The 14,180-nt window shown below is 54.4% G+C and overlaps 1 protein-coding gene across 1 annotated transcript; it reads right to left on the bottom strand.

Annotated features, from left to right (window-relative positions):
* Positions 1 to 4,274: 4,274 nt before the first annotated feature.
* MRPL4 (mitochondrial ribosomal protein L4) lies at positions 4,275 to 12,022 on the bottom strand. Its single transcript, XM_045992178.1, has 9 exons — positions 11,693 to 12,022; positions 11,541 to 11,607; positions 11,304 to 11,454; positions 9,612 to 9,663; positions 8,501 to 8,618; positions 7,470 to 7,576; positions 7,239 to 7,348; positions 7,083 to 7,159; positions 4,275 to 6,026 (listed from the first exon to the last, which is right to left on the bottom strand). Exons 1-9 carry the CDS (start codon positions 11,747 to 11,749, stop codon positions 5,881 to 5,883), a joined length of 885 nt encoding a protein of 294 aa, XP_045848134.1. The 5' UTR covers positions 11,750 to 12,022; the 3' UTR covers positions 4,275 to 5,880.
* Positions 12,023 to 14,180: the final 2,158 nt, after the last annotated feature.

Raw genomic sequence — 14,180 nt, 5'->3', positions numbered from 1 at the left:
CTCACCATGGAGCAGGGATCCCCGATGTGGGACTCGATCCCAGGACCATGGGATCGCGACCTGAGCTGAAGACAGACGCTTAACCGACTGAGCCTTACAGGCGCCCCTTAAAATTTTTTTAGTCACCCGGCTGTCCCTTACATCCCCAGAACCTATTTATCTTATAACTGGAACTTTGTGCCTTTGAACCCCTTTCCCCACCCCCCACCTCTAGCAAGCACCAGTCTGTTGTCTGTAACTATAAATTCAGGTGTTGTTTTGTTAAGATTCCACATGGGAGTGAGATCACGCAGTATTTGTCATTGTCCGTCTGATTGATTTCACTTAGCATAATGACCTCAAGGTCCATCTACATTGCAGCAAATGGCAAAATGTCCTCCCCCGCTTTTTTTAAAGTAGGCTCCACGCCTACAACATGGGGCGTGAGACTGAGACCCGAGCTGAGATTAAGAGTTGGATGCCTAACCGACTGAGCCACGCCGGGGCCCCACGCTTTCCTTCTTTTTTTTTTTTTTTTAAGGCCAAATAGCATCCCACTGTGAGTATGTATATGTCCATTCATCCACTGATGGACCATTAGGCTCTTTCCCTGTCTTGAGTATTGTAAGCAATGCTGCAGTAGCGTGGGGGCATAGAGGCCTTTTCAAGATAGTGACTCTGTTCCTCTCCAACTGATGCAGAAGCAAAATTGCTGGGCCATACGGTAGTAACTGATTTTATTTTGGGGGGAGCCACAATCCTGGTTTTCAAAGTGACTGTGCCAGTTTACATTCACATATATGTGTCTAATTGAGACGAGTTCACATAATATAAAGTTTACATTTTTAAAAGATTTTATGTATTTATTTGTCAGAGAGAGAGTGAGAGCACAAGCAGGGGCAGCAGGCAGGGGGGTGGGAAGCAGGCTCCCCGCTGAGCAGAGAGCCCAACGCAGGGCTCGATCCCAGGACCCTGAGATCATGAACTGAGCTGAAGGCAGCGGCTTAACTCACTGAGCCACCCAGATGCCCCTATAAAGTTTACATTTTTGCCCTTTAACAACTTTCTAGAATATTCACAATCTTGTACCACCATCACCACAATTTGATTCTGGACTATTTCCTCACCCTCCCCAAAAACCTGGTGTCTCCCGATTCCCTCTTCCCTCAGCCCCCGGAAACCCCTACTCCACTGTCTGTCTCTGTGGGTCTGGCTATTCTGGACATTGCCCGAAAACGGAATCACACACTCTGTGGCCTTTTGTGTCCGGCGTCTTTCCCCCTGCATCATGTTCAGGATGTCTTGTGTAAAGCTTCATCCCTGTTGTAGCATCCCGCGGCTCTTTTTCCTCTCTCTGGCCGAACAACGGTCCACCGCAACGATATGTCACATTTCGTTTATCCATTCGTCAACAGGTGGGTCACACAGGTCCTTTCCACCGTTGGCTGCTGTGAATCAGGCCAACACGGACGCTGGCTTACAAGTGTCTGCTGCAGTCCCTGCTTGCAGTTCTGGGCGTACCGCATGTCTTGTTATAGCTGGAGAATATTGCCTCGTATGCAGACATGACACTTTGTTGATCCGCCCATCAATCGACGGACGTCTAGGTCGTTTCTCCCTTTTGGCCCTGGGGAACCGTGCTGCTTTGTACATTCATGTGCAGGCGTCGGTATGAACATTTTTTCTTTTTTTTTTTTTAAGATTTTATTTATTTAACAGAGAGAGATCACAAGTAGGCAGAGAGGCAGGCAGAGAGAGGTAAGCAGGCTCCCTGCTGAGCAGAGAGCCCGATGCGGGGCTCGATCTCAGGACCCTGAGATCATGACCTGAGCCGAAGGCAGCGGCTTAACCCACTGAGCCACCCAGGTGCCCCATTTTTTCAATTCCTTTGGGAATATGCTTAGAATTGCTGGTCATATATGGTAATTCCAAGTGGAGTTTTGGAGAAACTGCTAGACTGTTTTTTCTTTTCTTTTTTTTTTTTTTAAGATTTTATTTATTTGACAGAGAGAGAGAGAGAGCACACAAGCAGGGGGAGCAGCAGGCAGAGGGAGAGGGAGAAGCAGGCTCTCTGCCAAGCAAGGAGCCCAATGTGGGACTCGATCCCAGGACCCTGGGATCACGACCTGAGCTGAAGGCAGGTGCTTAACCAACTGAGCCACCCAGGCACCCCGAGACTGTTTTCCACAGCAGCTGTATACCATTTACATTCCCACCAGCAATGTACAAGCACGCAAGACTTCCAATTTCTCCACATCCTCGTCAATACCAATTTTCTGCTTGATGATTACTACTAGAATTGCCATCCTAGAGGGTGGTATGCTGTCCTAGTCCCTCTCCCCTCCAGCTCCCATCCCACTGTCCTTTTGACCTGCCCAGCAGACAAGCCCAGCAGAGGGCTGGGGGGGTGGAGGGAGGCCGGCATGGGGGACAGCAGGTGTCAAGCATGCTGAGAGCCCCTGCTGTGAACAGTGACCTTGAGCAAACCACTTCCCCCCACTGCAGGGGGTATCTTGCTGGCCTCAGCTGAAGAATGCGATGGTAACACAGACCTTGAAGGCTGATGTGAGGTGTCACTGACCTAGTTTGGATGCGATGATTGGCAAGCACAGAGCAAGGGCGGTTCGCGGTCGTCACAATTTGTCTGTTTCACGAGGAACCAGTGTGGAGAAACTCCCACCTTAAACTTTCTCGGTGGAAACGCGGGCTTCCTCTGCGTTCCCACAGATCTGGTTCATGCCGGTATCACAGTTCATCCTAGCCACCCTAGGGCGTAAAGCAGAAGTTCACGTTGTTTACGAGTCAGTCAAAACAGAACTTTGCTTCTCCGTGCACCCCTTGGCTCTGTGCTGGACTCTCGCCCCACTCCTGGCTGAGAAGTCTGCCCAGGACTCAGGCCAAACTCAGTATCGTATTCAAGTCTCTGAACTTGACTCCATGTTGGAAGAGACGCCCGGGTCAGGCCTCGCCAGGCTGGAGGCTTCAGTGAGGAAGAAGGGCCTGGTCTCCCTGCTGGTGACCTTCTTTCTGTCTGCCTCACCCCCTCTCACTAGCCTAAGTGGGGGGGTCCCTCCTTGTCCAGGTGCAGGAAGGAGGAGACAGGGGACAGGGCAGTTCCTCTGGGGCTGAGAGCTCTGGATGGCCCAGCAGCACATAAATGCGGCACCCTTGGGTGATTTGGTGGGTATGTGTTCTGAGGGGCTCTGAGGCCTTCTTTCCTAGAGATCCCTTGGTTAGGATGGGAGCACCTTTGGTTTGGGTAAATAAGCAGTAAGCAGACCCCTGGCCCCACCTTCAGAGCTGCCTGCCTCTCGCCCTTTGCCCTCCAAGTGGGATCCCAGCTCTAGCTTTTGCTTTCACTTTCTTAAGCCAGAATTCAGCCTGAGTCCTGGGTGTTGTCTTGGAATGGCTAACTGCGAAGTGCCCTCCCTCTCTGGGCTCTGTCTGGGTCAGTCCATGTCCCCAGAGGGTGGGAGAAGGACTTAAGGGTAGCAACGTCTCCCCCGACGAAATGTCTTCACTCATTTCTTTTTTAAAAGGCTCATTATAGAGCATTTCCAACGCAGACAACAGCAGGGGATACGCGGTGAAACCGCGTGTGTCAGCTTCCATGGTTCTCACGGCTGATCTGGTTCCATTTCTCCCCTTAGCCCCCTTCATGGGATCAATTCCCCCCCCCCACCTACCCTGCAAGGAAAAAATAAAAGTGCTAACCCCCAGGACCTGCAAATGAGTAAGATGAGGTTGGTTATTGAGGTCGGGTGACGGCAGGGAAAGCGGGACACTAACCCATGACCAGGGTCCTTATAAAAAGGGGAACTCTGGACACAGGCACATCCACAGAGACATTGCCATTTAAAGACGAGGACAGACCTTGGGGGGACCATGAGCCCAGTAACAGCAAGGATCACCAGCAAACCACCAGAAGCCGGGGAAGAGGGATGGGACAGAGAGTCTCACTCACAGCTTCAGAAGGAACCCCCTGGCCAACAGCATGATCTTCGATTTCCAGCTTCTTGGACCACGAGACAGTATGTTTCTGTTACTTCAGTCCCGAAGGCTGTGGTACTTGGTTCAGGCAAGCCCTAGGAGACCAATACACACGCTGCCTCCCAATTATTTGAAAACACATTCTAGTATCAGATCATCTTTCCTTTCTTTTTTTTTTAAGTTATTTATTTGCCAGAGAGAAACACAGCAAGAGAAACACAAGCAGGGAGAGGAAGAGGGAGAAGCAGGCTTCCCGCAGAACAGGGAGACTGTTAGGAGGCTCCATCCTAGGACCCTGGGATCAAGACCTGAGCCAAAGGCAGACGCCAACAATTGGAGTCCCAGGCATCTGCTCCCCGCCCCCCGCCCCGATTTATTTGAGAGAGAGAAAGGCCACACATGCTCCTGAGTGGGGGAGGGACAAATCTCCGACTCCCGGCGCGGAGCTGACACAGGACTCAATCCCATGGCTCCGAGATCCTGCCCTGAGCCGACACCGAGAGTCGGATGCTTAACCGACTGAGCCACCCAGGCGCCACTCAGATCATTTTTCTCTGATGCCTTTTCTCATCCTTGGCCTGGCTGCAGGTTTCCGGTATGGTTGAACAGGTTCCAACACATCTCTGGAAAGTCCGCAGCAGGAGGCGGGGGTGGGGGGTGGGGGAGTTGGCCTTGCTGTTTCCTGACCGCTGTGAGGTGGACAACTAAGCAGCCTGCCTTCTAGCTACGATGATCGAGACTTGTCTGGGCGCTCTCAGAACAGCTGGGTCTTACTCCAAGCCTCGCGTCCCCACGTGGCAGGTGAGAGGCACAGGGAGAGGTAGGGAACAGTTTGACTTCAGCCCAAGGGGCATTTCCCACCCGCCCTCTGCACCCATCCTTACACAGGCTCCAAATGGCTTTTTTTTACTTGGTCAAGTCTAGTGCTTTAAGGATCAAAGTTTTTATCCATGAGGATTTTCAAAGAATGTGCTGTGAGCTCTGAAGGCACTCCCCAGAGACGCATTCCAGAGATGTTTTTGGCAAAGGGCTGCCTAGCCCATGGGTGGTCACCGCCCCCCCTTGGCTAGACCGACACGCGCAGATGTCCGTTCTGGCTGACTTTAAGGAAACTGACCACGTGGTAGTCTGTTAGGACTATTACAAGAAAATTAGCTTGGGGAGCAGATATCAGCAGACTCCACAATTAGGATGCCGGTTCAGTGTTTTTTATTTGCTCATTTACTGAGCACAGGGATTCAGACTCAGCTTGGGGGAAATCATTATGATAAAAGCTTCTGGTTTACACTTCCTTTTTGTATAATCAACCCCCCTGCTTGGCCTGCAGGAACATGACCAAAGGTAGCACGAGCCCCATTGGGGATGTGAATTCTCGGGGGCAGCCCTGGGCAGTGGGGAGGCAGCGGGAGCGGGTTCCTAGGCACAGCGGTGCCACGACTCCCCTGCACGCTCCTGGAGCCTCACTCATCCTAGGGAAGCGGACTGTGGGTCATCGCTATAAACGGCCCTGTGGTTGCCCCTTGAAGAGAGGTACCTAGCAGCACCTAGCACTGAGGAAAGAGCCAGACTTGCCAAGTGGAAGTATTTACAAAATGGCAATGAGCCGTTCTGTTTCTGATTAAAAAAAAAAAAAAAAAAGTCTCAATGTTAAAAATGAAAGAGAAAATTGGGGCCAGAGGCCGGTGGGGCCCATGTGCCGAGCTGCCCCATCTGGTGGTGACGCCTGCTCGGCCACTCTGCGCACGGCTGCACGGGGATGAGGGGCTTCGGGCGGTGCGGCCCTGCTCTCACAGGGTGGGTACGAGGCTCCCAGGCCTGCTGGGGGTTCGGCCTGGCTCAGGGCAAGCACCCGGCACGGAGGGGTCCAGGAAGAGGGAGGCTGAGGGGCCCCCAAGGGCAGAGGACCGGGGCTTAGGGGAAGTCGCGGTAGGGCAGGCGGAAGGGGTAGAGAGGCGTGTAGCGCGAGTCGTGCCAGAGCAGCTTCTCCTCCAGGAAGGCGATGGTCTGCAGGGTCAGGACCAGGGTCTGGTGCTTGAGCATGCTGTACACGTTCAGGCCTGGGGGTGGGGGGCGGAGATGCGGTCCAGGCCGGGCTGCCTACCACCTCTGGGGGGCCGTGTCCTCCCCGAGGCAGCAAGCCCTCCCAGCACCGCCCCTTGTGGTCCGACACGGGCTCGCAGATCTTGCAGGCTACGCTCGGGCCCTGGCTCAGCTGCTCACTGACCGCAAGACCCTGGGCAAGGGACGGTCCTTAGCTCAGCTTCTGATCGAGAGCCTCCTGCGTGCCTGGCTCAGCCCTGCGCTGGGGCTGTGATCCTCGCCACCCTCTCCAGCGGGAGCAGAGGCGCGAATGTACGCGGGAGGCCTGTGGCTGCAGTGAGTGAGCGAGCGGGACAAGTGGGGGTGGCGAGGAGCGCAGGGAGAGAATGGGGCAGGTTGTGGAGGATCCTGTGGGCCTCAGGATGAACTTGGGCCTTGACCCAGAAGGGAGTGGGGGAACCGCAGAGCGCTGTGGCAGAGGGAGGGAGGGGCGGGGCCCGGGTGCTCACGGGCGCTCTCTGCTGGCTGTGGTGGGAAGACCAGGCTGCAGAGGAGAGCAGGAGCCAGGGCCAGGAGGGAGACGCAAATGCTGGGGGTAAGTGGAATTCCCGATATGTTTAAAGTCAGACCCGACAGGGTGAGCTAAGAGATGAGTGGAGGGAGAGCATGGTCTGGGGCCTGAGCCACAGGAAGCAAGGAGTTCAAGGAGCCAAGGTGAGACCCTCAGGGGCAGCTGTCCGGGAGGAAGTCAGTCATGCAATCAGGAGACGGAAAAAGAGCTCTCGGGACTACTCAGTGTGGTGATGGGTGTGACAAGCCCAAGCCAGACTGGATCCCACCTCCCAGCCTCTCGGAGGGAGGAGCCGGATGAGGGCAGCCAGCAGCCGGTCCACTCACTCCATGCCCAGCACTACGACCCGAGCCTCGATAGAGCCTTTTTCAAGGATGGCATTTTCCCAATGCTCTGTCTGGGGAAGGTTAAGGGCTGGGCTGAGGAGGTGGCAGGTGCAGAATCTGAACTGGCCCATGCACTGCTGGGGACCTGGAGGCGGGGAGAACTGCCCTCTGCTCACCGACAGCTGGGATCAGGTTGAAGGTCTTGAGGCCGGAGGTGGCTGCCACGACGTTCTGGGGCATGTCCTCATAGGCTCTGAAACAGAGGTCAGGAGGTGAACCCCGCAGAGGATGGCACCCAGAGCCCCCACCCCTGCCCTGTCCTGCGCCCTCACAAGTCCACAAGAAGCACAGAGTCCCCCCAGCGACGGTATCGGGCCAGCTCGGTCAGGTACTGGGGGTCGGAGGTCGGCAGCTCCAGGGAGTCTACGACGTGCAGGTCATCCTAGGAGGAAGAATGGACGGGCTGAGCCCCTGACAGCCCCCCAGAAGCTGCCTGAGCTCTCCAGCCCCCACAGCCTCCCCCCTGAGCAGCCGAGCAGCTCCTGGTGGGATCAGGCCCGTACCTGGGCCAGCTTGACGGTGAGCGCCACCTTGAGGCCCTGCACCCGCATCTTCATGGGCAGCATGTAGTAGTAGCTCGTGGGGCCCCGGGGGCCGTGGGCGATGCCTCCTGCAGGGACAGAGACGTGTGGACAGCTGAGGACCCCAGCTGGGTGTAGAGTACAGAAATTTCTTAACAGTGGCTGGTGTAGGGAGGCTGCCGGCAGGCAAACCGAATCAGCAAAGGGGACAGGGCCTTGGGGAGGGACAGAGAGGAGACACTGGGCCCAGCGTCGCCTGGGACAGGTGACATTTTCCACAGTGGGCCTCGATGTCCTCAGCTGTCAGACCTTAAGCGAGGCCCATCTACCTGTGCGTCCTCCCTCCGCTGGGCCCTGAGCGGGGGCGGGGGGGATGCATCAGGGAAGAAGATGGGCAGGATCCCCGGCCTCGTGTCATTCACCTTCAGACAGAGGTTCAACTGTAGAGGAAATCAGGGCTCTTTTTGGGGTGGTACCAGGAGTCGTGGGGGGTGGGGGACCCAAAGGAGGCCAGGAAGGGCTTTCTGGAAGAGGCCTAGCCCGAACACACGAGAAGAGTTGGCCAGGCAGGGGCGGTGACACACGTCAGCTGTCTGGCCGGAGAGGATGTGGAGGAACAAGGGCGGTGGGGGGTGGGGGTGGGGTGGTCTGCAGGCACCGCTGCCTGGAATGCCAAGGAAAGGAGCTTGGACTTCCCAAAACGGCTCCAAGAGCCACCGGGAGGCTTAGGGAAAGCACTCTGGGTGCTGTGTGAAGGGTGGCCCAGGAGAGGTAAGACAGCAGTCAGGGCCACAGGAGGCTGTGGCCATAGTCTGGTGAGAGGCCAAGGCCAGAGCTGGTGGGGGCTGGGAAAGTGGACGACTCTCTGATCTCTGACCCGCACATGGGCAGTGAGGTCTGAGGGCCAGAGTCCTACTGCCTCTGCCCAGGTGGAAGGAATGGGACCGACAAGCTATCGCACCAGATGGGTGTGAAGACACCCCCAGGGTCCCTCCCTCCCTGCCCCCGCTCACCTCCTCGCCAGATCGGGGAGCGGATGCTGCCATGCCTAGCACGCCCACTGCCTTTCTGCGGCCAAGGCTTCCGGCCTCCGCCCCGCACCTCGGCCCTAGTCTTGGTCTTGGCATAGCTCTGCGGGTGCAAAGGGAGGAGGTGGATGGTCAGGTTCCCGAGGCAGACACTGTCACTGCTGAAAGGGCCCAGGCCTGGGAAGACAGCAGTGAGCTGGGCAGTGGGGACTCGCCACTGGGGAGCCCCACAATAGGAGGGACAGAGATTAGGGCTCTTTTGGGACAAGCACACAGCACTTGGGGAGAGAGGATAAAGAAATCAACAGTTCCCTCATCTGCTCCAGAATGTCAGCCTCAGAAAGGCAGGGGCTCTGCTGCCTGGCACATGGTAGTCACTCTGTATTTTTTGAATGATTTTAATGTGGTGGCCACTAAAGGAAGGTGTGGTGTGGGGAAATGTGGGTAGAGGCTAGAGAAAAATCAGGGAGAGGTATGGGGTGGGGAGATGATGAGAGATTTCCATGCTAAGCTAAAGACTTCATTCTTAGGACTATGGGGAGCCAGGGAGTGTGTGAGTAGGGAGACGACTCACTGGACTTCTGAGATAAGCAGATGGAAAGCAGAGAGACCCTGATTGATAACGGCTTCTTCAATGTACTTGGCAAAAAAAAACTAATCCAAACGACTCACCACTGCTCCTGCTGACCTCTGTGGCCACCCCAGGCTCCCTGTTGTCCCTGCCGCAGGACCTTTGCACATACTGTTCCCACTACCTCTACCCTAGCGCCACTGCCCCCTTTACCTAGTTAGCACCTACTACACACCTGAGGTTAAATGTCTCTTTTTCTCCGGGACAACCTCCCTTGCCATACATTTACAAGCCTGCCTGCTTGATTCACGTTCACCTCTCTGACGAGACTATGAGCTTCATCAGGGCAGGGATCTTGTCTGTCTTGCCCGCTAGCACAATGCCTAACGCACGGTGGGTGTTCAGAAAACACCTGGCAAGTCACCTATCAGTGAATGGCTCAGAGCAGCCTAGCAGTCCAGAGAAGCCAAACCGAGGAGCTTCCTCTGCATCCTTCTGCCAACCTCACCCCACTCGGCCACTCACAATTCTCTTAAAGTTCCTCTGCCAGACGGCAACCTGGTGCAAGATATCCAACCTACGGAGAAAGAAGAGCCCGTGAAAGGCCCGCCTCCGGTCAGAGCCCTCCCCCACCTCACCAGACGGAAACAGGGGCTCCTACCATCCAGCTCCAGGGCCCTGTGCGATCTGCCCCTGCCCCTCTCTGCCCCACCTCACACCACCTCCAGGCCCACTCCATTTCCATTCTGTGAAATGGGGTCCAGCCTCCATGCCTTTGTGCTCACTGTTCCCTCTGCCTGAAACGCTCTTCCTCTGGCTGGTTCCTCCTTAGCCAGAAAGTCTCAGCCCGGACATCGCCGAGAGGAGCCTCCTTGCTAAGAAGAGAGCCACCTCTTCCTCCTTCTCACAGTACCTTACTCTTTTCCTATTGTTACAACTTACTCCTTGCGACCTTTTTTAGGGACTGATTTGCCTCTCCAGCCCTGCACACTGGCCACTGTGGCTACCAACCCCCTGAAATGTGGCCAGGGCCCCATGTTGAAATACACTGTTTTAGATAGATCAGGTTAAATTAAGTAGATTGTTTCTTCCTATTTTTTTTTTTTAAATGTGGCTACCAGCAAAACGTAAATTACACACACGACTCACATTATGGGGCTACATTGGACATGACCGCTGGGGAAGCTTGCCAGGGCTTGGCAAGCTACTATGGCTAGTAGGCCAAATCTGGCCTGCTGCCTGTTTCTGTAAATATGTGCTTTTGCTTACAAACTGCCTATTGCCACTTTGTACTACATCGGCAGAGAGGAGTCGTTGTCATGGCAACAGGAGAGCCTGCAAGGCTTAAAAGGTTTACTATCTGGCCCTTTCGAGAAGAGATTTGCAGAGCCCTGCTCTGCACTGTACGCAACATCCGCAACCTTGGTGCTCACTCCCTGCTGAATTCCCAACACCCAGAATGGAACGTGGCACGTAGCAGATGCCTTGTAAGTATTTACAGAATACACGAGATATGTTGTTTTTCATGTCTTTTGTCACTCCCTACTAGATTGGGACTCTAAAAGCAAGGGGCAAACCATGCCAATATCAGTAACAGTAATAAACTAACAGCACTTATTATGGGCCCGATACGCAGCAACTGAGGGGCAACATACACCTTGGCAAGCGATAAACCCGCCCAAGGAGTTGGCCCACATAAGGCTGAGATCCCAGTTCTAAAGCTTCCAAGCTGTGTGAGCTTGGCCAAATTTCTTACCCTGTCTGTGCTCAGTTTCTTTGTCCACAAAGCAAGGGTAACTGAACCCTATCCTCGGGTCGCTCTAAGGACCTACTTAACCAAAATGCAAATAGGCTATGCCAGGGCATAACCATTGTTAGTGCTTATTTTTGCAAAATTCAGCAACAGCAACCATAGTCAACACATCTACATGACTTATTAGGTGTCAGAATGAACTCATTTCATCATCACAGAAACCTCTTGAGGTCTGACAGAATGGGGACACCGAAACACAAGAGGGAAGGCAAGATTCGAACTCAGTCACTCCGGCTCCAGAATTCTGCGACCTTAACTTCCAGGACGTTAACTCTTAGACCTCAACCTCACATAACTCTTTGGCAGGGAAAACCGTCGTCCCCTTTTGGCACGTGAAGACGCTGAGGCTCAAGCCCCGCTCCTTCTCCCTCTGGAACTCAGTTCACCATTTCACTCTCACCCACCTGGGCGCTGTGGAGAAAACTTCGGGGTGCAGCTCGGCCAGACCCACGCGCTCCTGCTCGTAGCCCCGCAGGGACTCCACCCAGGCCTGCACCGGACGCCGGGACGCGGGTACCGGGAGCTCGCACCTGCGCAGCACGGGCGCCTGGGGACCTGAAGCGATGGGGAGGTCACGGGTCAGGGCCGAGCGTCGGGACTCTCGGTTGCCGCCCCTCCTAGAGCGACCCTGGCAACCTCACCCGCGCTAGATACCGACTCCGGCTTCGCCGCCTGGGGTGCTGCCTCTTCCGCCAGCGCGTTCAAGCCCTGTAAACGGGGGACGAGTGTGAGAAACGACCCCCGGAACCTCCAACCTTTGTCCTCCGGTCCCGTCTCCAGTCCCCTGCCTCACCCGGCAGCCCGCGGGCCGAGCCCAGGCGCGCGCCGCAGCCCGTAGTAGCTGCAGCATTGTCGTGCAGCACCCAACGCGAGGTCAAGGCTCCTTCGGGCTGCGCCCGGCGCCTAGCGATGACATCACGCCTGCGACACCGCGCACCCCGCTCGGATCGGCGCTGGAAAGCTGAGTATGCAAGAGCGACGTCGGCGGAGCCTGGCCCAGCGTGCCTCCATCTTCGCCCCAAAACTAACCGCCAGGCTCCAATTTTCACGCCAGGCCTAAAGGACCCTCTGCAACACCTGGAAATACGTGACCTTACATCGAGAAGCCGCGCCCCTTCCGTAGGCCCTACGCGCCTTTTTTTTCTGGGTCCCGCCCCCAAAGGGCCTGTGCAGGAATCCAGCCAATGAGAACTCCCTCCCAGAAAACGTACTCTCCTCGTTTAGCCAATGAGCGTTAAGTCTGGAAAAATGGCCCGCCTATGGCTGGGCGGTCCTGGGGCGGGCACTAAGAGAATATGACCAATACCTGTTACGCTTTTTGTGTCGGTCAAGCCCTCCATGCCTCGCTCCCGCTCCATCTAGCTTCCCGGACCCTCCTCGGTGGTTTTTCGGTTTTCGATAAAGTGGTTTTGTGTGTTTGTTTACGTGTAGGACCTCGTCTGTTGCTGAAAACCCTAAGTATTGAGGCTGTGGGCCCGTGCCTCTCAGATCCCCCAAGGTAGAGAGGTATCTTTCCCCTCAAAACACAGATTAGGTCTGTGTCTTCACCTCCTAGACAGGGTCCTGTCCCCTCTCAGACCTCTCTCCGCAAACAGAGCAAGGTGGGGAGCCCGCAGACCCTGGATGGCCTCCCTCGTTGCGCACCCTTACAACTGAAATCCAAATATTCATTTTTAGGTTCTTTGCCACGTTCCCCGGCGACCTCCAGGGGGCGTCATGAACCCATAGCAGCCTTAGCTGCCTCGCGGAGCCTGGTTACCTGGCTCGCCCTGGACCCTGAGCTCAGTGACCTAGAACGAGGTCTGGGAAATACAGACCTCAGTTTCCTCATCTGGAAAATGGAGAGGTCGTGAGATTTCATTCAATGAAGTCATGCCTACCACAAAGCGAACACTTAATGGTATTACTACCACTATTACTGAAGGTGAATTTCGTTATTAAAACAAGTCAAGAGCCAAGGCAGGGATGGGGTGGACCTAGCGGACTCGAATACCTACTAAAGACATAGGTGGGTTTTTTGTTTTGTTTTGTTTTGTTTGCGTCTGATATATAACATGGGTATTTTTGTGTAGTAGTAATAAAAATTTACAATGTATTTCATTGTGTGTTCTATCCCTGCTAGAATAATGGTGAATGCATATTTAAAACTCCACCCACTCTGCAATTTAGAAAGCTCTTTCAATCCTTTATGTTGCAGAATTTTATTTATTCATTTTATGTTTGCGTAGGTAATTCACGCACCGGGTAAAGACAATTTCAACAACTACAGGAGTACAAACTAGAGTGAAGTGTCTCCCGTGATCTATGATCCTGCCCCTCCCTGTTCCCCTCCCAAAAACCACCACCACAACCAGCTGTGTGTCTCCTCCCAGAACCAGTTTAGGATTTTATAAGCAGATTTACTAGTCTGTCCTGTGGGAGGAAGTTTGGATACCATGTAGCAAATGATGGAACAGCACTTGCTTAATGATTTATTAGGCACCTACTGGTACTTCATAGGTAAATCCTGTAGACAACATTGAGATACTCACAGCGCAGTGCAGAAGGTTGAAAAATCAGAATAGGGGAAAGGGAATGCCTGGGTGGCTCACTCTTAAGCATCTGCCTTTCCAGTGCCCTGGGATGGAGTCCCGCTTTGGACTATTTGCTCAGCTGGAAGTCTGCTTCTCTCTCTACCTGCTGGTCCCCAGTTTCTCCCTCTGCCTGCTGCTCCCCCTGCTTGTGCTTGCTAGCGTGCACTCTCTCTCGGACAAATAGCCAAATAAAATCTTGGGGAGAAAAAAAAGAATGGGGAAGGGAAGCCTATAGTGTATGCAGAAGCCCAGGGGGAAGAACTCTTAAACCCTGGGGGCAGGGGTCTTAGAGGTGACTTCTCTGAAGCTGTAACTTGAGAGCTAAGGTTTGAGGGTTCATCAGGAGTTTGTCCAGAGGAGAAAACGTGTTTTTTTTTAAGATTTTATTTATTTATTTGTCAGAGAGAGAGAGCGAAAGCACAGGCAGACAGAGTGGCAGGCAGAGGCAGAGGGAGAATCAGGCTCCTTGCCGAGCAAGGAGCCCGATATGGGACTCGATCCCAGGACGCTGGGATCATGACCTGAGCCCAAGGCAGCCGCTTAACCAACTGAGCCACCCAGGCGTCCCAGAAAACGTGTTTTGAAAGAACAAAGTTGCAAAGACCAGAAGTGGGGAGAGAGCAGCAGGAGCCAGGGATGACTGGACCTTCCTGATGGTAACTCAATCATTTAAGTTGAACCCACCGCAGGGCCTTTGCACTGTTGTTT

This window comes from Meles meles, chromosome 20, assembly GCF_922984935.1.
Source record: "Meles meles chromosome 20, mMelMel3.1 paternal haplotype, whole genome shotgun sequence".
In the NCBI taxonomy this organism is placed as follows: Eukaryota; Metazoa; Chordata; class Mammalia; order Carnivora; family Mustelidae; genus Meles; species Meles meles.
The sequence above is the reverse complement of the archived record's forward strand: the minus strand, read 5'-3'. Positions and strand labels throughout refer to the sequence as shown.